The sequence below is a fragment of the Salvelinus sp. IW2-2015 genome, linkage group LG17 (genome assembly GCF_002910315.2).
Source record: "Salvelinus sp. IW2-2015 linkage group LG17, ASM291031v2, whole genome shotgun sequence".
Lineage (NCBI taxonomy): Eukaryota > Metazoa > Chordata > Actinopteri > Salmoniformes > Salmonidae > Salvelinus > Salvelinus sp. IW2-2015.
Window position 1 is genome coordinate 37,479,459 of NC_036857.1, and position 25,176 is coordinate 37,504,634.

Below are 25,176 nucleotides of genomic sequence, written 5' to 3' on the forward strand. Positions count from 1 at the left end.
ACACACACACACACACACACACACACACACACACACACACACACACACACACACACACACAGCTTACGGTTTATCCTTATGGCCTTTCTTGTCTCTTTTTTTATTTTTCGGCTTCTTTACAGGTGCGATCCATTCCTGATGATACAGATAAGCGTTAGTTCTTCCTTCTCATTAAACTCTCTCCATATCATTTGATTTCTCACAACACATGGTATGTATACAGTAGTAATCAGAGCTCTATATATGGCTGGTAGTAAAAAGCCTATCAACACTAGCAAAGTTCAAAGGTCACTGTAATGAGTTACAGTTGTATACCTTTATCGTTGGCCAGTCAGTGGGCATGCCTGGGCCGTGGTTGTTCTTCCACCATCTCAGATCGTCTGTCTCACTGATGGACATGAGAGTGTGGTGAAGTTCACTATAAACAGTCTTCACACTGACAGACATATAGAGACAGATAGAATGGGAGAGGATATTAATATACTGTATATACAGTGCCTTTGGAAAGTATTCCTTTTTTTTATTTTATTGTATTTTATTTAACCTTTATTTAACTAGGCAAGTCAGTTAATAAGAACAAATTCTTCTTTACAATGACGACCTTCCAAAAGGCAAAAGGCCTCCTGCGGGGACGGGGGCCGGGATTAAAGAAAATAAAATACAAAACACACATCACGACAAGAGAGACACCACAAAACGACATAAAGAGAGACCTAAGACAACAACATAGCATTGCTACACCACATGCCAACAACGTGGTAGCAGCACAAAACATGGTACAAACATTATTTGGCACAGACAACAGCACAAAGGCAAGAAGAGACAAGAGACAACAATGCATCCCGCGAAGCAGCCACAACTGTCAGTAAGAGTGTCCATGAGTGAGTCTTTAAATGATGAGATGGAGATAAAACTGTCCAGTTTGAGTGTTTTTTGCAGCTCATTCTAGTCGCTAGCTGCAGCGAACTGAAAAGAGGAGCGACCCAGGGACGTGTGTGCTTCAGTAAAGGTCCCTTTAACAGAATGTGACTGGCAGAACAGATCATTCATACCCCTTGACTTTTTCCACATTTTGTTGTTACGGTCTTATTCTAAAATGGATTCAATATTTTTTTTCTACACAAAATACCCCATAATGACAAAGCAAAAAACAGGTTTTTATACATTTTTGCAAATGTATTCAAAATAAAAAACATAAATACCTTATTTACATTAGTATTCTGACCCTTTGCTTTGAGACTCGAAATTGAGCTCAGGTGCATCCTGTTTCCATTAAACATCCTTGAGATGTTTTTACAACTTCATTGGAGTCCACCTGTGTTAAATTCAATTGATTTGGAAAGGCACACACCTGTCTGTATAAGGTCCCACAGTTGACAGTGCATGTCAGAGCAAAAACCAAGCCATGAGGTTGAAGGTATTGTCCGTAGAGCTCCAAGACAGGGTTGTGTCGAGGCACAGATCTGTGGAAGTGTACCAAAAAATGTCTGCAGCATTGAAGGTCCCCAAGAACACAGTGGCCTCCATCATTCTGAAATGGAAGTAGTTTGGAACCACCAAGACTCTTCCCAGAGCTGGCTGCCCGGCCAAACTGAGCAATCGGGGGAAAAGGGCCTTGGTCAGGGAGGTGACCAAGAACCCGATGGTCGCTGACAGATCTCTAGAGACCTGAAAATAGCTGTGCAACAATGCTCCCCATCTAACATGACAGAGCTTGAGAGGATCTGCAGAGAGGAATGGGAGAAATTCCCCAAATACAGGTGTGGCAAGCAAGTAGCGTCATACCCAAGAAGACTCGATGCTGTAATCGCTGCCAAAGATGCTTCAACAAAGTACTGAGTAAAGGGTCTGAATACTTATGTAAATGTGATATGATTTTTTAATAAACATTGTCATTATGGTGTATTGTGTGTAGATTTATGAGGGAAAAAAACAACTTAATACAATTTAGAATAAGGTTGTAACATTTCCAAAATGTGGAAAAAGTCAAGGGGTCTGAATACTTTACAAATGCGCTGTAGATAGGGCTGTGGTGGTCATTAACTTTTGTCAGCCGGTTATTGTCATGCAAAAGACTGCCGGTCTCAGAGGAATGCCCATTAATTAAGATGACACGTTTAGTATCTCCAGGACTCCACAAGTCGCTGATGCACGCCTTTGCAACAGCTACATTTTAGTTTTAGGTTCTAAATAACTGGGTAAAAACTGACGGACAACTGTGAAGAGCTCAAACCAAGTTGATTCACCCAAAGTGTCAGACAGCTGAACAGACAAAGACATGTTCACACAAGCACTGGTATTGAACCCTTCCTCCTATTTAAGTCTCCTCCTTACACATCTGAACAGCCAATACACCTCTGTTGCTAGACAGAACTTTGGTGAAATCTGTTCTTCCTCACTTCATCTGGCCTATTTCAGAAGAACAGAATATGAGATGGTCTACTGTATGCTATCTTGCTATGCTCCATGCCGTAGGCAGTAGGCTTGTTTGTTTAGCTGACAAGATATGCTTATTAGTTCAACAACATTATTTTATATGATATGATTTTATAGTAGAAGAATATAATTGAATAATAATTGAAATAATGTTTTCTATTCCGAACCAAATGCACATATGAGCATAAACATGATCATTTGAAACAGGTCCTATATGCTAGATTTAGAGTTATTTGAAACAGGTCCTATATGCTAGATTTAGAGTTATTTGAAACAGGTCCTAAATGCTAGATTTAGAGTATTTGAAACAGGTCCTATATCTAGATTTAGAGTTATTGAAACAGGTCCTATATGCTAGATTTAGAGTTATTTGAAACAGGTCCTATATGCTAGATTTAGAGTTATTTGAAACAGGTCCTATATGCTAGATTTAGAGTATTTGAAAACAGGTCCTAAATGCTAGATTTAGAGTTATTTGAAACAGGTCCTATATGCTAGATTTAGAGTTATTTGAAACAGGTCCTAAATGCTAGATTTAGAGTTATTTGAAACAGGTCCTATATGCTAGATTTAGAGTTATTTGAAACAGGTCCTAAATGCTAGATTTAGAGTTATTGAAACAGGTCCTATATGCAAGATTTAGAGTTATTTGAAACAGGTCCTAAATGCTAGATTTAGAGTTATTTGAAACAGGTCCTATAATGCAAGATTTAGAGTTATTTGAAACAGGTCCTAAATGCTAGATTTAGAGTTATTTGAAACAGGTCCTATATGCAAGATTTAGAGTTATTTGGCAACTTTAGTTGTGAATGATATAAAACTTACAAAGTCTTAGAAATCAAAACATACACTACTTATACAAAAGTATGTGGACACCCCTTCAAATGAGTGGATTCGGCTATTTCAGCCACACCCGTTGCTGACAAGTGTATAAAATCGAGCATAGACAAACATTGGCAGTAGAATGACCTTACGGAAGAGTTCAGTGACTTTTAACGTGGCACCGTCATATGATGTCACCTTTCCAACAAGTCAGTTCGTCAAATTAATGCCCTGGTAAAGTTGCCCTGGTTAACTGTAAGAGCTGTTATTGTGAAGTGGAAATGTCTAGGAGCAACAACAGCTCAGCCGCGAAGTGGTAGGCCACATAAGCTCACAGAATGGGACTGCCGACTGCTGAAGCGCATAAGAATCATCTGTCCTCGGTTGCAGCACTCACTACCGAGTTCCAAACTGCCTCTGGAAGCAAAATCAGCAGAAGAACTGTTTGTCTGGAGCTTCAGGAAATGGGTTTCCATGGCCGAGCAGCCGCACACAAGCCTAAGATCACCATGCGCAATGCCAAGCGCCGGATGCAGTGGTGTAAAGCTTGCTGCCATTGGACTCTGGAGCAGTGGAAATGTGTTCTCTGAAGTGATGAATCACGCTTCATCATCTGGCAGTCCGACAGACAAATCTGGGTTTGGCGGATGCCAGGAGAACGCTACATGCCCCAATGCATAGTGCCAACTGTAAAGTTTGGTGGAGGAGGAATAATGGTCTCGGGCTGATTTTCATGGTTCGGGCTAGGCCCATTGGTTCCAGTGAATAGGAAATCTTAACGCGACAGCATACAATTACATTTTAGACGAGTCTGTGCTTCCAACTTTGTGGCAGCAGTTTGCAGAAGGCCCTTTCTTGTTTCAGCATGACAATACCCCCATGCACAAAGTGAGGTCCATACAGAAATGGTTTGTCGATCGGTGTGGAAGAACTTGACTGGCCTGCACAGAGCCCAGACCTCAACCCTATCGAACACCTTTGGGATGAATTGGAATGCTGACTGCGAGCCAGGCCTAATCGCCCAATCAAGTCCGAGCAGCGATGTTCCAACATCTAGTGGAAAGCCTTCCCAGGAGGCTGTTAGAGCAGCAAASGGCGGACCAACTCCATATAAATGCMTATGATTTTGGAATGACATGTTTGACGAGCAGGTGTCCACATACTTTTGGTCATGTAGTGTAGATCATCCGTTAATGGTAGCCTCAAACTATTGTAAAATGTTATGTTGATTTTTTTATCATCCAGAAACTCTGCATCCGGGTGTCCTCAGGGGGTTCTCTGGGGAGCGTCGACATTTCTGGGGACGTCGTAGAAGAAGAAAGGGGAAGATCATGAACAACCACCTTACAGTGCTTTCACAGAGATTGCATCATTACATGAAGTATATCAACAGATATATTATTACACAATTAAAATCTGTCTTAGCTCATAAATCTGAAATGTGCATGCCAGTGACCATACTTAATTAAATGTTTAACATTTTTGGCTTGATGACATAATTAGTAAAGATTTGTTCAGACTGTACTCAAATTCAAAATGATTAAATATGATTAGGAATTTACAGAATTTACAAAAAACATCCAACTCTTACTGTGAGCCTACAGTGCTGGAACCAGCAGCGACTTGATGAAACATTATTAGGGGTTCACAGCGAAACCGTGAAACCTATTGTTATTCACTGGATTCCAATAATTTTTTCCTTTACACGGTCGAATAACTCAAGCCTAGATTGGTAACGTTTTTCCCCCCCAATTTGGCACACAGAAACTTTGTCTAAAATAATAGCACAGTTTGGCCTATAGGTGGCGCTGTTATAAGCAGTCTGAGTTAAACCCTCATATCCGGCGCCCCGTTTGACATAGAGACTTTAAACTTTGTATGTAGGTGTTTTTTCTCACGTTGAACAAATTTGCCTCAAGGATCAATAACATATACAGTGCAATCGGAAAGTATTCAGACCCCTTCACTTTTTCAACATTTTGTTACGTTGCAGCCTTATTCATCAGTCTACACACAATACCCCACAATAACAAAGTAAAAACAGTTTTTTAGATTTTTTCCCAAATGTACAAAAAAAGACGTTCATATCACATTTATATAGGTATTCAGACCCCTTACTCAGTATTTTGTTGAAGCACCTTTGGCAGTGATTACAGCCTCGAGTCTTCTTAGGTATGACGCTACAAGCTTGGCACACCTGTATTTGGGGAGTTTCTCCCATTATTCTCTGCAGATCCTCTCAAGCTCTGTCAGGTTGGATGGAGAGCGTCGCTGTACAGCTATTTTCAGGTCTCTCCAGAGATGTTCGATCGGGTTCAATTCCGGGCTCTGGCTGGGCCACTCAAGGACATTCAGAGACTTGTCCCGAAGCCACTCCTGCTTTGTCTTGGCTGTGTGCTTAGGGTCGTTGTCCTGTTGGAGGTGAACCTTCAACCCAGTCTGAGGTTCTGAGCGCTCTGGAGCTGGTTTTCATCAAGGATCTCTCATCAAGTCTCCCAGTCCCTGCCACTGAAAAACATCCCCACAGCATGATGCTGCCACCACCATGCTTCACCGTAGAGATGGTGCCAGGTTTCCTCCAGACGTGACACCTGGCATTCAGACCAAAGATAATCTTGTTTCTCATGGTCTGAGAGTCCTTTAGGTGCCTTTTGGCAAACTCTATGCAGGCTGTCATGTGCCTTTTACTGAGGAGTGGCTTCCGTCTGGCCATTACCATGAAGGCCTGATTGGTGGAGTGCTGCAGAGATGGTTCTCCTTCTGGGAGGTACTCCCATCTCCACAGAGGAACTCTGGAGCGCCACATAGGAACTCCGAACCACCGGGTTCTTGGTCATCTCCCTGACCAAGGCCCTTCTCCCCAAATTGCTCAKTTTGGCTGGGCGGCCAAACACCTACCCATTCCAGTGTTTTTCTTTATTTTTTACTTTTGTCCTTCAAAACTGTTGGAAAAGCATTCCAAGTGACTACCTCATGAAGCTGTTTGAGAGAATGCCAAGAGTGTGCAAAGCTGTCATCAAGGCGAAGGGTGGCTACTTTGAAAAATCTCAAATCTCAAATATATTTTGATTTGATTAACACTTTTCTGGTTACTACATGATTCCATATGTTTTATTTCATAGTTTTGATGTCTTCACTATTATTCTACAATGTGGTAAATAGTGAAAATAAAGAAAAACCCTTGAATGAGTAGGTGTGTCCAAACTTTTGACTGGTACTGTGTATAAACTCAATTCATTAAGTCATGACTTTAAGAATAATTACCTGCTCCATTTAAGGATAACCAACCTACAGCACTAGACTAAACTTCACTTGCATCATCCTTGTGGTATTGAGAGATAAACATGGTAATGCTTTCACTGGTTGAACATAAAGGAAGAGAGTTCCTAAATGATAGAGTGCTTGCTCTGTTATCCAACTGATATGGTGTCTTTTCTGTCATCCTGTGAACCCAATTCATTGCAGCTCGCAGCTATAATTTATACATTACATTGCTGACGTCTATGCTAAATCGGAACCTATCGTGAGTAAGTGGGGTACCATTCCGAGACTGGAATTCATAGGCTGGAATCTAACAGCAAGAATAGAACACCCCAGCTCCAACATTCTTCCTGCTGCTGTCCAAAAATAAACAGGAGGGAGAGGTCATCTTTCGCTGGCTCTGACTAACGGCCTCCCTATTAGCTGAAACATCTTCTCCTCTCACTTACAGTATGCCCCTTTAACATGGAAGACATGGCAACAAAGTGCGAGGGGAGAAAGTTTGGGTTTGGAAAACAATTAATAGGCCTACTCTAGTTCAAAGTCAAAGCTTTGTGGAGACAATAATAGGCCTGTAAGTGTCTCTGAGTGCTTGTGTGTTTGTGTATGGATCTGTATTATCTTGTACTGATCAGAAAACGTCTTCAACTGACATAACCTTGTGTTAGTTTTAAACATAACACATTGGCACTTTATTTTCGGAGTGATCATTTCCTTTGTGCGAAACTGAATAACCGCACTTCATCACAAGACTAAAGCCGAGAGAAGAGAAGAACCGAGGTTCTGTCTCACAACAGTCGTCCCCCTTGCTGCTGTGTTTATCTAGCCTGTCCCTCTCTCAGCTGGTCTCGTATGTCATGACATAACAGTAMAGTAGGCCTACTGTTGATAAATGTCACAGAATTGTTGTTCTGGTTTAAATATAGTCCCACCATATCCACTTTGTTTTATTATATCAGCATGCTGAGGTAAGGTAGGGGACTAGGTTTTATGAGTGTCAATTGGCTAGTTTGTCTTTGCTCAGTTTCATAACACTGAACAGTTAGACTATAAGTCCAATAAAAATACATTCAAGTTGTGTTAAATTTCATTGAAATAACAAAGTCCTCATTCAAACATGACAAAAATGAAAACTATGTCTGGGAGAAATCCTCACTTACATGTCTCTCTGAATCACTAGTGATTACTCAAGTGACCACTTGTTAGTTCTTGGGCCATTCAGACTTTCTCTCTGTCCCTTTTTCTCTCCGTGTCTCTTCCACAAAACATGCTCCTCACTCACTGACACACTTTTCCCTGGCACGTAAAGTTACACACACCAGTGTGATCTGAAAGAGTGAGTCACCAAGTCAGAGCCAACAAAAGTCAGACAAAGACAGTGAATTTGCATGAAAATCATACAATGATTGGTAGGCAAGAGGAAAATAATGATCATTCTTACCTTTCACTCCTCCGCTGTTAGCAGTGCTGTTTTATCCTAATACTCATTCCACTGTTGGGTCAACTTCCTCGCTCTTTTTTGAAGTTGTTATTCAAGTCTTGCTCTATTCACTCACTCTCTCCCTATCCCTCATTTTTTTCGTCCCGTAGTTTCCTTGAAACTCTGTGTCAGATGATTTGTTTTGTCTACCCCTTCTTGCTCTCTCACTGTCCCTCTCTCTCTCTCTCTCTCTACAACTGCTACTGTATAGTCAATTACAAAAACAGCTGGAAGAAACTTCATCCTCCTCCTTTCCTTCCCTCCCTCCCTCTCTCAATATGGCCCTGAAGAACTGTAGTGTTGACACGAGTGTATGCAAAGTTTATTTCAACCCTCTGCACAGCTTCGTGTCACAATGTGGCACCGCATCATGTGAGCTTATTAGTGTGTGTGTAGGGAGTGGCCCTGTGAACTGTCACATTCACCCTGGGCACCTTTGAATGCCTGCAGTTGTACAACTGACTAGGTATCCCCCCATTCCTTTGCAACACTCCATTCTCTGATGTGACGGAATTTGTCCAAACTGCCAAAGAGACTATGCCGCATACTCCAAGACCGCATATTGTGCATGCTGACACACTGCTTGCGTTCAAAGTGAGGGTTGGGGTTTCCCTGATGCAGTGGGTCCTGGAAACCAACTGTACAAGTGTGTCAAGGAATGACTTCTCATTAACCGTTAGCTGGTTTCTCCGTTTTTATCCTTGACTACCCACTTCTTAAAGACCCACCTTACCTCCTACAGTGTATGACTACATCAGATGAATCGAAGTACTTAGTGGCCTCTTTTCCTCATTCGTCCAGATCTGAAGTAATCTTGAACATGAGAACAATATGGTGTAAGGCAGCTGGTGGGCTGGGAGGAGGAGAAGCTGCCAAATGAGTCAATCATAACAGAACAAACAGTGAACCTAGCTGTCTATCTTTATGTGAACCTACAGTTGCAAGAAAAAGTATGTGAGCCCTTTGGAATTACCTGGATTTCTGCATAAATTAGTCATAAAATTTGATCTGATCTTCATCTTAGTCACAACAATAGACGAACATAGCGTGCTTAAACTAATAACACACAAATTATTGAATTTTTCTTGTCTATATTGAATACATCATTTAAACATTCACAGTGTAGGTTGGAAAAAGTATGTGAACCCCTAGTCTAATGACTTTTCCAAAAGCTAATTGGAGTCAGGAGTCAACTAACCTGGAGTCGAATCAATGAGATGAGATCGACGATGTTGGTTAGACCTGCCTTACCCTATAAAAAACACTCACAAAATTTGAGTTTGCTATTCACAAGAAGCATTGCTTGATGTGAACCATGTCTTGAACAAAAGAGATCTTAGAAGACCTAAGATTAAGAATTGTTGACTTGCATAAAGCTGGAAAGGGTTACAAAAGTATCTCTAAAAGCCATGATGTTCATTAGTCCACGATAAGACAAATTGTCTATAAATGCAGAAAGTTCAGCACTGTTGCTACTCTCCCTATGAGTGGCCGTCCTGCAAAGATGACTGCAAGAGCACAGCGCTGAATGCTCAATGAAGAACCCTAGAGTGTCAGCTAAAGACTTACAGAAATCTCTGGAACATGCTCACATCTCTGTTGACGAGTCTACGATATGTAAAACACTTAACAAGAATGGTGTTCATGGGAGGACATCACGGAAGAAGCCAATTTGATCTGATGTCCCCAAAAAAACTGTGCTGCACATCTGAAGTTCGCAAAAGAGCACCTGGATGTTCCACAGCGCTACTGGCAAAATATTCTGTGGACAGATTAAACCAAATTTGAGTTGTTTTGAAGGATCACACAACACTACGTGTGGAGAACAAAAAGGCACAGCACACCAACATTAAAGCCTCATCCCAACAGTAAAGTATGGTAGAGGGAGCATCATGGTTTGGGGCTGCTTTGCTGCCTCAGGGCCTGGACAGCTTGCTATCATCGACGGAAAAATGAATTCCCAAGTTTATCAAGACATTTTGCAGGAGAATGTAAGGCTATGTCCGTCAATTGAAGCTCAACAGAAGTAAGGTGATGCAACAGGACACCGACCCATAAATCAACAACAGAATGGGTTCAACAGAAGAAAATATGCCTTCTGGACTGGCCCAGTCACTGACATCAACGCGATTTAAAATACTGTGTCATGATCTCGAGAGTGGTTCACACCAGACATCCCAAGAATATTGCTGAACTGAAACAGTTTTGTAAAGATGAATGGTCCAAAATTCCTCCTGATCGTTGTGCAGGTCTGATCCGCAAATACAGAAAACATTTGGTTGAGTTTCTCGCTCCCAAAGGAGGGTCAACCAGTTATTAAATCCAAGGATTCACATACTTTTTCCACTCTACACTGTGAATCTTTACACGGTGTGTTCAATAAAGACATGAAAACGTATAATTGTTTGTGTGTTATTAGTTTAAGCAGACTGTGTTTGTCTATTGTTGTGACTTAGATGAAGATCAGATCAAATGTTATGACCAATTTATGCAGAAATCCAGGTCTAATTGGCAAAGGCGGTTCACATACTTTTTCTTGCCAATGTAGATACTTTGATTCAGAGAGGGAAAAATATCAAAACAGTTCAATAGTTTATCAGCATTTATTTCAACACCTTAGTTATAACTCTTATCGTATTTATCAGTATATTTCTGTATTTCATTTTAAACAAAACTTCATAAATACATCTTATTTCTGCATACATTTGCTCATCTGTAATATATTCATCATAATCATATGTTTATATTACCAGCCTAAAATACTCTTTAAATTATAGAACATAATGCTTTCTACACTCCGCTCAATCATTTCCATCAGAAGGTTTCTGAATGGCAACAACCCTGAAGAATGTTGGGTGTTGTTGTGCATTAGTTTCACAGGAATAATAGAGTAGGTAAGGTGGACTAGTAGAGCAGTTATAGAAAAGCATTTACCGGAAATAAAAAATAAAGAGAACGAAACAAAACAAGTAGCTTCAAAAAGTTTCTCACACTATTTGGAAGAAACAGAGGATTCTGTAGTTTTAAAATGTTTACATATACCTAATCATTGATTATATATATTATTGTTAAATTATACGTATATTTATGTATTATTGTCATTATCATAATCAATTATTATATAGGCCAGAAGGGCAATCTGCGGGCCGCCTCTCTTTACAGGGCCCGCGGATCAATACAAAAAATATATAAATAATGATATATATATATATATATATTTATATATATTATATATATATATATATATTATCTATATAATACTATATATATATATATATATATATATCATTATTTATAATATATATTTTTTTATATATATTTTTTATTTGTATATAACAAACACACCAGTCAAATGTTGACACACCTACTCATTCAAGTTTCTTTTTTTTTTAAACTATTTTTACATTGTAGAATAATAGTGAAGACTCAAAACTATGAAATAACACATACGGAATCATGTAGTAACCAGAAAGTGTTAATCAAATCAAATTAATTTGAGATTCTTCAAAGTAGACCACTTCGCCTTGATGACAGCTTGCACACTCCGGAATTCTCTCAACCAGCTTCAGGAGGTAGTCACCTGGAATGCATTTCAATTAACAGGTGGCCTTGTTAAAAAGTTCATTTGTGGAATTTATTTCCTTCTTATGCTGTTTTGAGCCAATCAGTTGTGTTGTGACATGGTAGGGATGGTATACAGAAGACAGCCCTATATGGTAAAAGATCAAGTCCTATGATGGCAAGAACAGCTCAAATAAGCAAAGAGAAACGATAGTCCATCATTACTTTAAGACATGAAGGTCAGTCAATCCGGAAACATTTCAAGAACTTTGGAAAGTTTCTTCAAGTGCAGTCGCAAAAACCATCAAGCCCTATGATGAAACTGGTCTCATGAGGACCGCACAGGAAAGGAAGACCCAAAGTTACCTAGAGTTACCAGCCTCCAGAAATTGCAGCCCAAATAAATGCTTCACAGAGTTCAAGTAACAGACACATCTCAACATCAACTGTTCAGCGGAGACTGTGTGAATCAGGACTTCATGTCGAATTGCTGCAAAGAAACCACTACTAAAGTTCACCAATAAAGAGGCGAGACTTGCTTGGGCCAAGAAACAAGCAATGTACATTAGACCTTTGGAAATCTGTGCTTTGGTCTGATAAGTCCAAATTTGAGATTTTTCGGGTCCGACCCGGCTGTGTCTTGTGAGAGACACAGATTGTCAGGTAAACCATTGATCTCCCATGTGTTGTTCCCACCAGGAGCATGGAGGAGGAGGTGTAATGGTGTGGGGGTGCTTTGCTGGTGACACTGTCAATGATTTATTTAGAATTCAAGGCACACTTAACCAGCATAGCTACCACAGCGTTCTGCAGCGATACACCATTCCATCTGTTTTGCGCTTAGTGGGACTATCATTTGTTTTTCAACAGGACAATTAACTATTTGACTAAGAAGGAGAGTGATGGAGTGCTGCATCAGATAACCTGGCCTCCACAATCACCCAACCTCAACCCAATTGAGATGGTTTGGGATGAGTTGGACCGCATAGTGAAGGAAAAGCAGCCAACAAGTGCTCAGCATATGTGGGAACTCCTTAAAGACTGTTGGAAAAGAATTCCAGGTGAAGCTGGTTGAGAGAATTCCAAGAGTATGCAGAGCTATCATCAAGGCAAAGGGTGGCTACTTTGAAGAATCTAAAATCTATTTTGATTTGTTTAACACTTTTTTGGTTACTACAATATTCCGTATGTGTTATTGGTTTACGTTTTGATGTCTTCACTATTATTCTACAATGTAGAAAATAGTTTTTTTTTAAAGAAGAAAAACCCATGAATGAGTAGGTGTGTCCAAACTTTTGACTGGCACTGTATATATCAAAGAAAATAAAAAATTAATTGGGGGGGACTGAGTTAGGGTTTTGCTTTTGTTAGGTCAGTCACTGACAGTCACTCAATTAGCCCTTTGTCAGCTAAATTGTTTTAGATTGGTAAGTTAGTCCAGCCAGATATCGAAACTTGCGGTAATGATGTTTGAATTACTGATTTTCTATAGATTTTATTAGTTACTCTCACACAGATATTATATTCAAAACTGCAAACATTTCTTTCCACCCTATGGCAAAATGAGTAGAATTGCATGAAATGTGTTATGCAATTGCTACATTTGCTCTCCACCCCATGGCCGAATGTGTAGAATTGCAGCAAACTTGTCACTTAGGTCCCCAAAAGGCTAGGGCTAGCTCTGACTGCATGTGTAGGTATGGATGTGGGTACGCAGACCCGTAAGCCACTGCAGCCCCTCATGATGAGTTCAGATTTTGTGGCTCCCACCCCCATCAAAGTTGCCCATCACTGATATAGACCTATAAATTATGTGTAAAAAGTTTTTGTGTATTCCTCACCTATCAATACATTTCACCGAAGGCAATAGCAAATAGGTATCTAAAAGAGCCTGTGTGTGTGTGTGTGCGCGTGTGTGTGTGTGTGTGTGCGTGTCTTTTTCTGAAATATGTGGATCTGAAAAAGTTTTCCGATTTTYGAAGAGAAGTTTATGAAATAGGGCAAAGTTAGGATTGTCAACTGGTGCAAAATATACATCTCTACGTTTTCAAATGTTTCGAAAACTGCCGTTGAGTTGTGGAGAAGGCATAAGAGAGAGGGGCAAGAGGGTGGGTAAAAGGATCATGGGTAACAAGGCAGGCTGACAAACAGATCTTCATACACAGACAAACACTCAGAGGATAAAGGCCAAGGTAGCCAGACACCAGAAAGACTGACAGACGCACAGTATAAGCCCTTTTTGATTGTGTGATTGTGTGATTGTGTGTGATTGTGTGATTGTGTGTGAGTGAACATGGGATAAAAGACACTCACATTCCTGGACATGGTGCTACACTCGTAAACATCAACATCATGAATGAATGACAAGTAGCTAGTGTAGTGTAAAATGACATGAGTTCATAGCAAACTCTGAAACATGGCTGTGGACACCTTATAGCCATGTCTCAGGGAAAAACAAACCCATATTTGACTCTCCTTTGCCCCTCTCTGACATACTCCAGACAGCATTTGTAAAGATAATAACCATGATAATAATTATGTCATTTTATGACTATATGTTTTGTATATTTTAGAATATTTGTCATTAAAACACACATTTGAATGATTAAATATCAATAGCACCCTGACCTATTTGAAATGAATGATTGCAATCAGCACTTGGTACAAAACCAATCAATGTACCTTTCCATTTTATGACCATATTCTGAAGTTTATACATTCCAACCATCGCTTCCAATCCCATGACGTAATACGCGTAAAGTCAAAGTTTKCGCATGAATCTCAGGACAAGTTTGAATGTGGCCCTTACTGTTTATTAGAGGAACTTCACCACCACCTTTGGTAAATCCATGGGCTTACCCTCTCTGTGTGGGTAGCAGCATTACAATCTCAAGATTCTTGTTCGCATTTCTCCTTTTACTGTAACTCAGGCAGCAAATGGAGTGTGAGAATCACCAGTCAAATGTGTGTGTGTCCATGTGTTAATTAAAAGCCTATTCATCAGTAGTTGTACAGCGTGTGTAAATTGTATCGTTTTAGACACGACTGTGTGTCGTAAGTGTTTCTACCCTCTTTTGACCAACACGTGCAATCAATGTTCATCTCAAGAAAGATCCCAAACAATTCTATTCCACTCATACCAAATCTCTCTTGGCGTGATTAAGCCTTGTCCATCACGATCGCTTCCTGTCTGAGGTCCAACTCAGTCTGTTTGTGTCCAATGGTCTTCTTTAGCTTTCATCTCAGTCAGTTTGTTTCTCTGTCTTTCTCTGAGCTCTGAGTCACCTCATCTTTCACTCTCTCAGTCTGTGGCACAGGGGAGGGGCTAGGCTCATGCATGGGAGAGAAGAGCCTGAGGAAAGAGGGAGGAGGGTAAATCAAGAAATAAGAATGAATGGAAAATGAATAAGGAGTGAATGTAGTAAATGAAATATGAGAGAGAGAGAGAGAGAGAGAGAGATGGAATAACTTAGCAAATTAACTCTAAGGATAAATGCTTCATGACTAAAAAGGGAAGGGGGATGGACTCATCTGGCTCGCAGGGAAGGAAAGAGGCACTTGTCTTTCCTTCTCCATCCGTTCCTTCTTTTTCTCTCTCTTTATTTCCACTCGCCACTTGGCTGACATGTGGCCTCTGTCTGTGAGTTGACTCTGTCCATGCCGCTCCTTCCTCACCTGTCAGTCAGTCTCTTCAGCGCTCTTTCGATGTTCATGCGGTGGCCGACGCGTGTCACCCCCAGGTCCAGGAAGTCGTCCTTGGTGAGGGAGGGCAGGTGGGAGCCGTCAATCTCGTTGTCCAGAAAGCGCTCCCGGTGCTCCCCCAGGTTTAGGTAGGCCAGCCAGTCRGCCACGTCCCACTTCGTCCAGTAGGACAGGGGCTTGATGGCGAAGGGCTTGGCCGGGGGAGGAGGGGTGAGGTGGGGGTAGTTGAGGCAGGATGGAGAGGGGGGCAGGTGCATGGAGGGCGAGGAGGCGCTGGAGAGGAACTGGGTGGGTGAAAGGGAGCGGGAGACCAGGAGGGCACTGGGAGGTTGTGGGGATGTGGGGAAGAGAGGCGGGGTGGAGGGGTTGTAAGAGTCTCCTAGGGTGTGGSCTGGGGATGAAGGGGKGAGGGGATTGGGGAAATCAAAGGGGGTGTTGTAGACATGGGTGCTGGGGAGGATGGGGAGGGAGGAGGGTCTGGGAGGGGCGGGGCTGGGGCGGTCTGTGGAGTATATGAGGGGGCTGGGGGCGCGCCGGCGGGACACAGACGACCTCAGCTCTGGACCAGGGGTACACTGGAAGTCAAAAATCTTGGCTCCACGATACTTAGTGCGATGTTTGGGTGACGTGGGATAGGGTGAGTAGGTGGGGGAGAGAGGAGGGTGGGAGAAGTGAGAGGGGGAGGTGGGTATCTGGGGAGAGGGGGAGCGGGTCCAGTTGGGCTGCAGCGTGGGCTGGTGGGAGGGCGAGCCGGAGGGGGTGGCGGTGAGATTGGGGGTGAGGATTGGCGGGCGATGCTGCGGGGAAGAGGTGGGTAAGGGGGAAGTGGAGCGGGCTGTGGGGGGGCTCTGAAACGAGGCGGAGAAATCCCCAGAATATCTAAAAGACAAGAAAAGTAAAAGGGGTTACTGTGCTCAGTACACAATGCCGTTGAGCCACTTAGTGAAACAATTAGAATTGACTAAACCTCAGCAGCCTCACCTGTGCATTGTGGGTGACCTCAGACTAATGGGACTCTGACCTCGCATCTCAGACTGACCCCAGTCGTCTGTGCTCTTATTGCTCATCTGCTGCAGCTTGGAGCTCAGCTCGTTGATGATGCTGGCCTTCACCCCCGAGAGTGGCGAGTGCAACCTGCGCCCCTCAATAGACATCCCGTCCCTCTGGGCCTCGCCTCGCTCCAGGCCCTGTCCCTGGTCGACCYCCTCGGTTGACCCCCTTGGCTCCAGGGTGTTGGGCCGCTCCAGACAGGCAGCCAGGGTGGAACCGAAGCCGTCCTCCATCTTTGGTCGACTCTGTCTACGTTGTATCCTCTCATCCGCTGCTCCTCCCTCTCCTCTCCTGGCCTCCTCCTCTGGGTTAGCCTGTCTCTGGGGGTGTGGTGGGGTGCTCTGGTAGGGCGGGTTGGTGCTCACCTGTCGACGCAACGCTTCCCTTGTGTCCTTGATACCGCCCTCTTTGTACTGCATCGTCTTTGGATACACGGTGGGTTTGGTCGTGTGTTTGGCGTGGTGTGCTTCAAACGCTTGCCCACCTGAGTAGGTCATATAAGGATCTGGGTGCTCGCCAGCCCATCCATCCCCTTCCACTCCTCCTCCTCCTCTTCTCTCACCCGTCAGTTCACTCACTCCCAGTATTTCCAGGTGCTGGTCACCGCTGCTGTGGCTGTCCAGCTCCTCGATCCCAGAGTCCACCACCGTCTCTGTCTGCCAGTCTCCAGTCTTCATCCTGGAGGGTTGGTGGTCGCCTGCCTTGCCAGCAGCACTGGCGGCAGTTCTGGGGGCGGTCCCAGCTACATTGTAGTCTGAAGACGGCGCAGAGGCGGTGGTACTGGTGGCGGCGGCGGTCACGGTCATCGTGGTGGCGTAGGTCACAGTCGTAGTGAGGGTGGCCGCGCCTCGGTCCTGCGCTAAGGTCATTTGGGGAGCAGGGGCACCCATATTAGCGGGTTAACTGGTACGGTGGGTCACTGAAGAAGGGTGTGTATGCGACATGGCTGGGGTCTGTGGAGTGAGGTGTGGGTGCGGGTAAAATGGAGCGCTGTAGTGGTGGAGGAAGGGGGAGATATCTGGGGCGAGGGAGCGGGAGAGATAGACCTATTGGGTGAGGTTGGCCACCTCGCTGTCGTAGGATGTGAGGCTGGAGCGGCAGAGTCCCCGGCCTGGGGGAGGGGAGGGGGCGGTTGGAGGGAAGCCTCCTGGTGAGTACTTTAGGATGAGGGAGGGGGGGCGGTGGGGGTGGCATGGCAGAAGAGACGTGTTGAGCTGAGTGCTGATGCTGTTGAGGGTATCCCCTCTGCATTTCTCGCTGGCCTTGGCCATTGGCGAACTGCAAGGGAGGGGGCAGGGGGTCAACAAAGACAAACTCATCGTCCAAATCTATCGAGGGTGCAGGCGGGGGAAGAACCATGAGCCCCAGTCCCCCTCCAACTCCTCCCTCTCCCCCACCTTCATGTGGGTGTGCTGGGGCTGTGGTGAGGGTGTACTGGGGGATGTAGCTAGCGTTTGCACTGTTCTCCATCTGCAGGAACGAAGGTCTGCAGGGTGCAGGCTGAGGCGGCGGGCCGGGCGGCTGCATGGGCGGGCCAGGTGGCTCCCTGTCTCTAGGACTCTGTTGGTAATATTGGGTCTGGTACTGATTGGTTCTGTCCTCTGAAAAGCGAACTCTGAGGCCCTCTCTGGCTCCAGCCGCCTGGTCCCTCTCCACTCTCTCTCCTCCCCCTCCCAAGCGTAATATCCTGGGTGACTGTGGGCGGTTCAGTGAGGCGTGTGAGGTGGTGGTGGTGGATGTGGAGAACAGGGATGGCGTGGGAGACGGGAGAGATGTAGGGAACACCCCCACGCTGGACATCTGCCGGCCAAAGTGCCGCTCCTCCCGTCGGGTCCTCCGGTCGTCCTTGAGGGCCCTCTCTCGTGCAGCCAGCGCCAGGCCCAGGGGTGACGAGGGGTCCAGGACTTTCCCAGTCAGAGGGTGGATGAAGGTGGTGGCTGGAGAGCCTGGGCCGTAGTTGGAGGGAGCGGACTTGGGCTGGCCATCCTGGCCCATCACAGGGGAGTGGTACTCAGGCAGCCCAAAGGCAGGGGGCATACTGCTGGCGTAGTGGACGTAATTGTCCCTAGAGAACATGCCCTCGTCAATTGACTTGGAGGGGCGGAGGCGGGGGGTGGGGACATCAATCCCCATCCCCTGTAGGGGCTGGGTCCATACTCCTCCACCTCCCCCCGCCTCCCCTTGGACATCCTCTTCGGAGGAGAGGAAGAAGGAAGCACTCTTCCTCCTCATGTCACGGAAACGTTCCCGGTCCCGGCGCGCTGCCCCGACAAAGGCCCCCCCAAACTGGGTGGTGAAGTCCAGGTTCTCCAGGTTAGGGGGCAGCTGGGGGGCGACAGTCGAAGGGGTCATGGGGGAGGAGACAGGGGGCTGGGGTGGTGAGGGGGCCACGGTGGAAGGCGGGCCGGGGGTGGTGTGGGTGTCGGGAGAGGCAGGGGGGGAGGTAGGGTCGTCTATGTCGGGAGGCGGTTGCTCGGCATCCATGCTGCTGCCCTGGCTGCTGCGGCCACTGCCACTGCTGGTGGATGGAGCCTTGACTATGATGGTGGGGATGGGGATGGAGCTCTTCTCTTTGGCCCCTGAGCTTTTTCCCCCCTGGCCTTGCCCCCCTCTGTGGTGCCTGCCGAGCCCTCCTTCCACTGTGGGCTGCTTTACTAGAGGGCCCCTCCCGCCCTTCCTGACTCCCCCGCCCCTGCTTGCCCCTCCGATCCTCTCCCGGGCCGCCACTTGCTGTTGCTGGGGCTGCTGTTGCTGCTGGGGTTGCTGTTGAGTTTTGGGAGCTGCGCTTGTAGGTGGAGTAGCACTACTGTAGTCCCTCCTCAATGCCCCCATTTTGCCCCCTCCTCTCCTCGTCCCCTCCGTGGGATCCCCTGTGTATTGTCCCCCTCCTCTCTGGAGGGTGGTGGTCATGCCATGCTGTTGATTGTCCCAACCTGCCTGGGCATCGTGAGCTGCTTGTTGCTGGGTGGAGAGGGCCTGGTAGTGGGCCTGGGCCTGGGAGGACAGTGGCTGGGGGGCAGACTGCTCCCCCCTCCGAGCAGTGTGGGGTCCAGCAGACAAGGGAGGTTCTGGGGCGGATGTGCTGGGGGGAGGGGGGATGTCCTCCGACAGGCTACGGGACAGTTTCATAGCCGGGGTGTGGAGGGACTGCCTCTCCTCCTCCGTCACACCTGAAACGGGCACACAGTTACACAGACAATCTGGTTGGAAAACAAAGTTAATTTTGACAGTAACCTTCATAGTAATTGTATCGGTAGGACTTACCAATAGATTTCTGTCGTAGCATTACTCCATGCGGATGGCCGGGGGGATACTGACCCTGGTTGTAGCCAAACCCAGGCGGCATTACACCGACCAACTGGTCATGACTTGGCTTAATGTGTTGCAAGACACACAAAGAAGAAAGACACACAGGGAGAGATGTGGAGAACGGGGAAAAAGTGACAGCGCATTACACTTGCATTGAGAGTAAAAGTGATATAACGCAATATGGAGAAAGCAATGAGTTAATATCCTAGGCTGTGAGGTCTATTTCACATCCAGCATTGCAGACACAGTCACTGAATTGAGGGTATGATCCCTAGGGTCAGTAGGTTCTGCAAGTACAGTCATGGTACGTGGCCCGCTACCGAGGACTGTGGGCTCTCCTTCTCTGTGGCCGAAGTGGGTAAGACATTTAAACGTGTTAACCCTCGCAGGGCTGCCGGCCCAGATGGCATCCCTAGCCGTGTCCTCAGAGCATGCGCAGACCAGCTGGCTGGTGTGTTTACGGACAGTTTCAATCTCTCCGTATCCCAGTCTGCTGTCCCTACGTGCTTCAAGATAGCCACCACTGTTCCTGTACCCAAGAAGGCAAAGGTAACTGAACTAAATTACTATTGCCCCGTAGCACTCACTTCTGTCATCATGAAGTGCTTCGAGAGGCTAGTCAAGGATCATATCACCTCCACCTTACCTGTCACCCTAGACCCACTTCAATTTGCTTACCGCCCTAATAGGTCCACAGACGATGCAATCGCCATAACACTGCACACTTCCCTATTCCATCTGGACAAGAGAAATACCTATGTAAGAATGCTGTTCATTGACTATAGCTCAGAATTCAACATCATAGTACCCTCCAAGCTCATCATTAAGCTTGAGGCCCTGGGTCTCAACCCCGCTCTGTGYAACTGGGTCCTGGACTTCCTGACTGGCCGCCCCCAGGTGGTGAAGGTAGGTAACACCATCTCCACTTCGCAGATCCTCAACACTGGGGCCCCACAAGGGTGTGTGCTCCGCCCCCTCCTGTACTCCCTATTCACCCATGACTGCGTGGCCATGCACGCCTCCAACTCAATCATCAAGTTTTCAAACGACACAACAGTAGTAGGCTTGATTACCAACATCAACGGGACAGCTTACAGGGAGGAGGTGAGGGCACTCAGAGTGTGGTGTAGCAAAACAACCTCTCACTCAACGTCAACAAAACGAAGGAGATGATCGTGGACTTCAGGAAACAGCAGAGGGAGCACCTCCCGATCGACATCGACGGACAAACTGAAATGGTCCACCTACACAGATAGTGTGGTGAAGGCGCAACAGCGCCTCTTCAACCTCAGGAGGCTAAAGAAATTTGGCTTGTCACCTAAAAGCCTCACAAACTTTTACAGACACACAATTGAGAGCATCCTGTCGGGCTGTGTCACCTCCTGGTACAGCAACTGCACCGCCCACAACCGCAAGGCTCTCCAGAGGGTGGTGCGGTCTGCGCAACGCATCACCGGGGGCAAACTACCTGTCCTCCAGGACACTTACAACACCCGATGTCACAGGAAGGCCAAAAAGATCCTCAAGGACAACAGCCACCCGAGCCACTGCCTGTTCATCCCGCTTCCATTCAGAAGGCGAGGTCAGTACAGGTGCATCAAAGCTGAGACCGAGAGACTGAAGAACATCTTCTATCTCAAGGTCATCAGACTGTTAAACAGCCATCACTAACACAGAGAGGCTGCTGCTTACATACAGACTTGAAATCATTGGCCACTTTAATAATGTTTACATATTTGCATTACTCATCTCATATGTTATACTGTATTTTATACCATCTATTGCATCTTCTCTATGCCGCTCTGTCATTGCTCATTCATGTATTTATATGTATATATTCGTATTCCATTCCTCACTTAGATTTGTGTGTATTAGGTAGTTGTGGAATTGTTAGATTACATGTTAGATATTACTGCACTGTCGGAACTAGAAGCACAAGCATTTTGCTACACTCGCAATAACATCTGCTAACCATGTTTATGTGACCAATAAACTTTGATTTGATGGTAGAGTGTTTTTTTATATTTTTTTATATTTTTTATTTAACCTTTATTTAACCAGGAAAAGCCCATTGAGACCCAGAGTCTCTTTTTCATTGGAGACCTGGCTAAGAAGGCAGCAACAGTCATTACATTACAGAATTAAAACATACAACAATACAATACAATTCATCAACATGATCCAGTCTAAAATAAGCATTTACACTACACTCTGCAACATTCTCCCATCAAAAATGTAATTGATTAAAATCAAATCAAATCAAATTGCATTTGTCACATGCAACGAATAAAACAGGTGCAGACCTTACAGTGAAATGCTTACTTACAAACCCTGAACCAACAATGCAGTTTTAAGAAAAATACATTTGTTAGTGGCGCTAACATTGTTAGTGGCACTAACAATGCTGAGAATGATGCAGTACCTCATTGGGGGCGATGCTCTTGGTTCGTTCTCTCTTCCCCCCGTGACCCCGCTGCCCCTGTCCGTCTGACGCAATCGTGTGCTGAGCTGCTGCCAGGATCTCATCCAGTTTATCTGACAGAGAGAGAGAGTTTGCGCGTATGCATGTGTGAGAGAGAGGGAAAACGGGAGGAGAGAGATCTGTACATCATAGATAGATCTAACCATGTACATCAATAGCACCGTACCTCTACATCATAGATCCCTACCTCTACATCATAGATCCCTACCTCTACATCATAGATCCCTACCTTCTAACATCTTAGATCCTACCTTCTACCATCATAGATCCCTACCTTACTATGATCCCTCTTACATCATAGATCCCTACCTTTACATCATAGATCCTACCTGTACATCATAGATCCTACCTGTACATCATAGATCCTACCTGTACATCATAGATCCTACCTGTACATCATAGATCCCTACTCTACATTAGATCCTACCTCTAATCATAGATCTACCTCTACATCATAATCTACCTGTAACTCATCGATCTACCATCATCGACCTACTGTACTCAAGATCCCTACCTGTAACATCATAATCCCTACTGTACGTCATAGATCCCTACCTCACATCATCAAGTGGAGAAGTAGATGAGAGGTAACCAAGTTAGCTAGTGCAGTGAAAGCTGAAAGAAAGCCAATGCAGTATTCCAGGTGTGTTTATAAGTTCCCATTAACAGTGAAGTGTCTATGCAGCATTTCTTTTTTTATGTACATTCCCACGTGCTTCCTGCCAGCACATTATCTGGATTATGGGAGGTCTCTCCAGTACACTCCTCCTCGCCCATATGACACCGACTCTACCTGTTTGACGAGTGTCTGTTGTATGGTGGTGCTCTTTGTATGACATGCTCAAGCCCCCCATCTTTTGGTGCAGTGTGATTTCATAATGTGATGCAGTATAAGCCTGTCTCCCAGATTCAGAAATGCTTTAATTTGCATGACAATGAGGCGTTCTGTTTACTCAAAGAAGTCATATAGCTTGCTCTCTCTTGCTCGTTGCCCCCCCCCCCCTCTCCTCCTCCCTTCCTCTTATTCTTCTAAGTGACTACATATTAAGAGAAGACAGTGCTCCTGCAGAGAAAGCAATGAGGCTTTGGCTTTGTGCTTCGGGGAGCCAAAGGTGAAGTGAGTGCCTTCCTCTGAAATACCCCTGGATGTCTCTATCTCCAGCTTCCACAGTCCTCTACTCTTCTATAGTTTAACTTTCACCTCTCGCATTTCTCTTACCATTTCTTCCAATCCTACTCCCTGCAACCACTTTAACACTATTGTATTACTTCTCTCCCTTGTCCTCTTGTTCTTGACTTGCCTCTCTGCAGCGCAGACTCCTATAGAGGAGTTCACGCCGACCCCAGCATTCCCGCGCTGCAGTACCTGGATCCTGTGGATGAGGCGGTGTGGCCTGGAGGCTGGCCTAAGGATGGGGGACCTTCTCTTATTGAGGTATGGATCCCTGAAAGGCTGGTCATTCTGAGAGTTTATGCAGGACTGGAAATCAACATGGGATCAACTTTTGTACGGACTATCAAGTTGTAGATTTTTTTATTTGTTTTCAGTTTGAACTCAAACAGTGCAGTATGACAGTTTAGTCTTGTTGCCAGCCCGTGTTATCTCTCGCTCTCTGTGTGTGTGTGTGTGTGTGTGTGGTGTGTTGTGTGTGTGTGGTGTGTGTGTGTGTGTTGTGTGTGGTGTGTGTGTGTGTGGTTGTGTGTGTGTGTGTGTGTGTGTGTGTGTGTGTGTTGTGTGTGTGTAGGTCAATGGTCCACATGTCGTGAAGGTGGGCCAGCAGGCAGGTGGTCAACATGATCAGACAAGGTGGCAACACTCTGAGGTCAAGGTTCATGGTGCCCGCAACCAGAGACAGAGGAGACCAACTAAGAAGAAAGGTATACTAGCATCGCAGTAAACATAATGAGTGTTTACAACGGTGTATGTTTATAACACACTAGTCGAGAGTAAGTGCGTGTTTGCTCCTTCTCCTTGCAGTCCCCCGCAGGCTAAGAGGCTGACTCTCCTGCAATTGCCTGCGTCCAAACTCAATGACATTAGAGCTGGAAGACATGGTAAGACAATTGAAGAAGGAGGGTTGGGAAGCATGACCACGGAGAAAAGGAAAAGAAAAGGATGTCACATCTCACCCATAGAATTTTTGTTGTTGGAAAAAGTCCATTAAATATTAAAGTGGAGTTGATGCAGGGAGCCTTGGGGCTTAACTGGTATAGGTACGGATTCTTTTTCTATTTACCAATGGCTTAATGAGGAGGACTATACTATGGAGATAATGTCCTTTCAAGTGAATGTATGGACATTTGCTCTGTGTGGGAAAGATGGAGAGTCGTTCACATTCCGGAAACACCACATTATGCAATGGCATAACTAAACTCTGCTCATTTCTTCTTTTCGGCAAATCAATGGATGACAGTGGAAAGGTGGGAAAAGGTTGAGTTGTGTATCATCATTGTCATCATCCGTGTTAAAGTATGTGCTGTATTCATTCATGTTGTTTTTGTATATTACAGAGATGGCGAAATAGCAGTCTCGGGTAACTGTCAGAGCATAAATATGATTACCTTATTTTCTCTAATATGCTCAGCTGCCTCTCCGTGGAAAAAGAAAGCAGGTGAATATCTCGCTATATTACTTCATCAGCCCTTAGGCCCCATTCAAATCAGTCTGCTCAGGTCCTATGAATACACTGCCTCTGCTTTTAGAGTACGAGTCCTCCCAGGTGCCTAATAAGAAGAGGACAGTCTATCAATGGCACTAAGTAAGATCTGACCCCTGTCCCTTTTGTGTTTCAAGAGGATTTTGATCTCTTCTCTCTTCTCTCTCTCCTCTCTCTCTCTCTCTCTCTCTTCTCTCTCTCTCTCTCTCTCTCTCTCTTCCTCTCTCTCTTCTCTCCTCTCTCTCTCTCTCTCTCTCTCTCTCTCTCTCTGATCTCTCTCTCTCACACACATAACACACACACACATCTCTCTACTTCTCACTCTCTCTCACACACTTCTCTCACTCTCTCTCTCAACACACAAAACACACCACACAACTCTCTCTCTCTCTCTCTCTCTTCTCCTCTCTCTCTCT

At 45.2% G+C, this 25,176-nt stretch overlaps 1 protein-coding gene and 1 long non-coding RNA gene across 3 annotated transcripts in view; both read right to left on the reverse strand.

Annotated features, from left to right (window-relative positions):
• Window positions 1–8,276, reverse strand: part of LOC111976365 (uncharacterized) — a 23,937-nt gene extending 15,661 nt beyond the window's left edge. Inside the window, exons 1-3 of one of the 2 annotated variants that reach the window (XR_011481340.1) lie at window positions 7,961–8,276; window positions 316–436; window positions 33–135 (exon numbers count right to left, since the gene is read on the reverse strand). This is a non-coding gene — a long non-coding RNA (uncharacterized lncRNA). Of the gene's footprint in view, window positions 1–32; window positions 136–315; window positions 437–7,960 lie in introns of those variants that run through there. The other variant, XR_002878917.2, reaches the window with a different exon arrangement.
• A 4,748-nt stretch (window positions 8,277–13,024) lies between these two features.
• LOC111976337 (SH3 and multiple ankyrin repeat domains protein 1-like) overlaps window positions 13,025–25,176 on the reverse strand; it is a 42,889-nt gene continuing 30,737 nt past the window's right edge. The window contains 9 exon segments of the mRNA XM_070447748.1: window positions 13,025–14,912; window positions 15,236–16,141; window positions 16,244–17,255; window positions 17,258–17,360; window positions 17,362–17,467; window positions 17,469–19,482; window positions 19,577–19,685; window positions 22,044–22,156; window positions 23,373–23,565. Of these exon segments, the coding sequence (XP_070303849.1) occupies window positions 14,807–14,912; window positions 15,236–16,141; window positions 16,244–17,255; window positions 17,258–17,360; window positions 17,362–17,467; window positions 17,469–19,482; window positions 19,577–19,685; window positions 22,044–22,156; window positions 23,373–23,565 (4,662 nt within the window). The 3' untranslated portion in view covers window positions 13,025–14,806.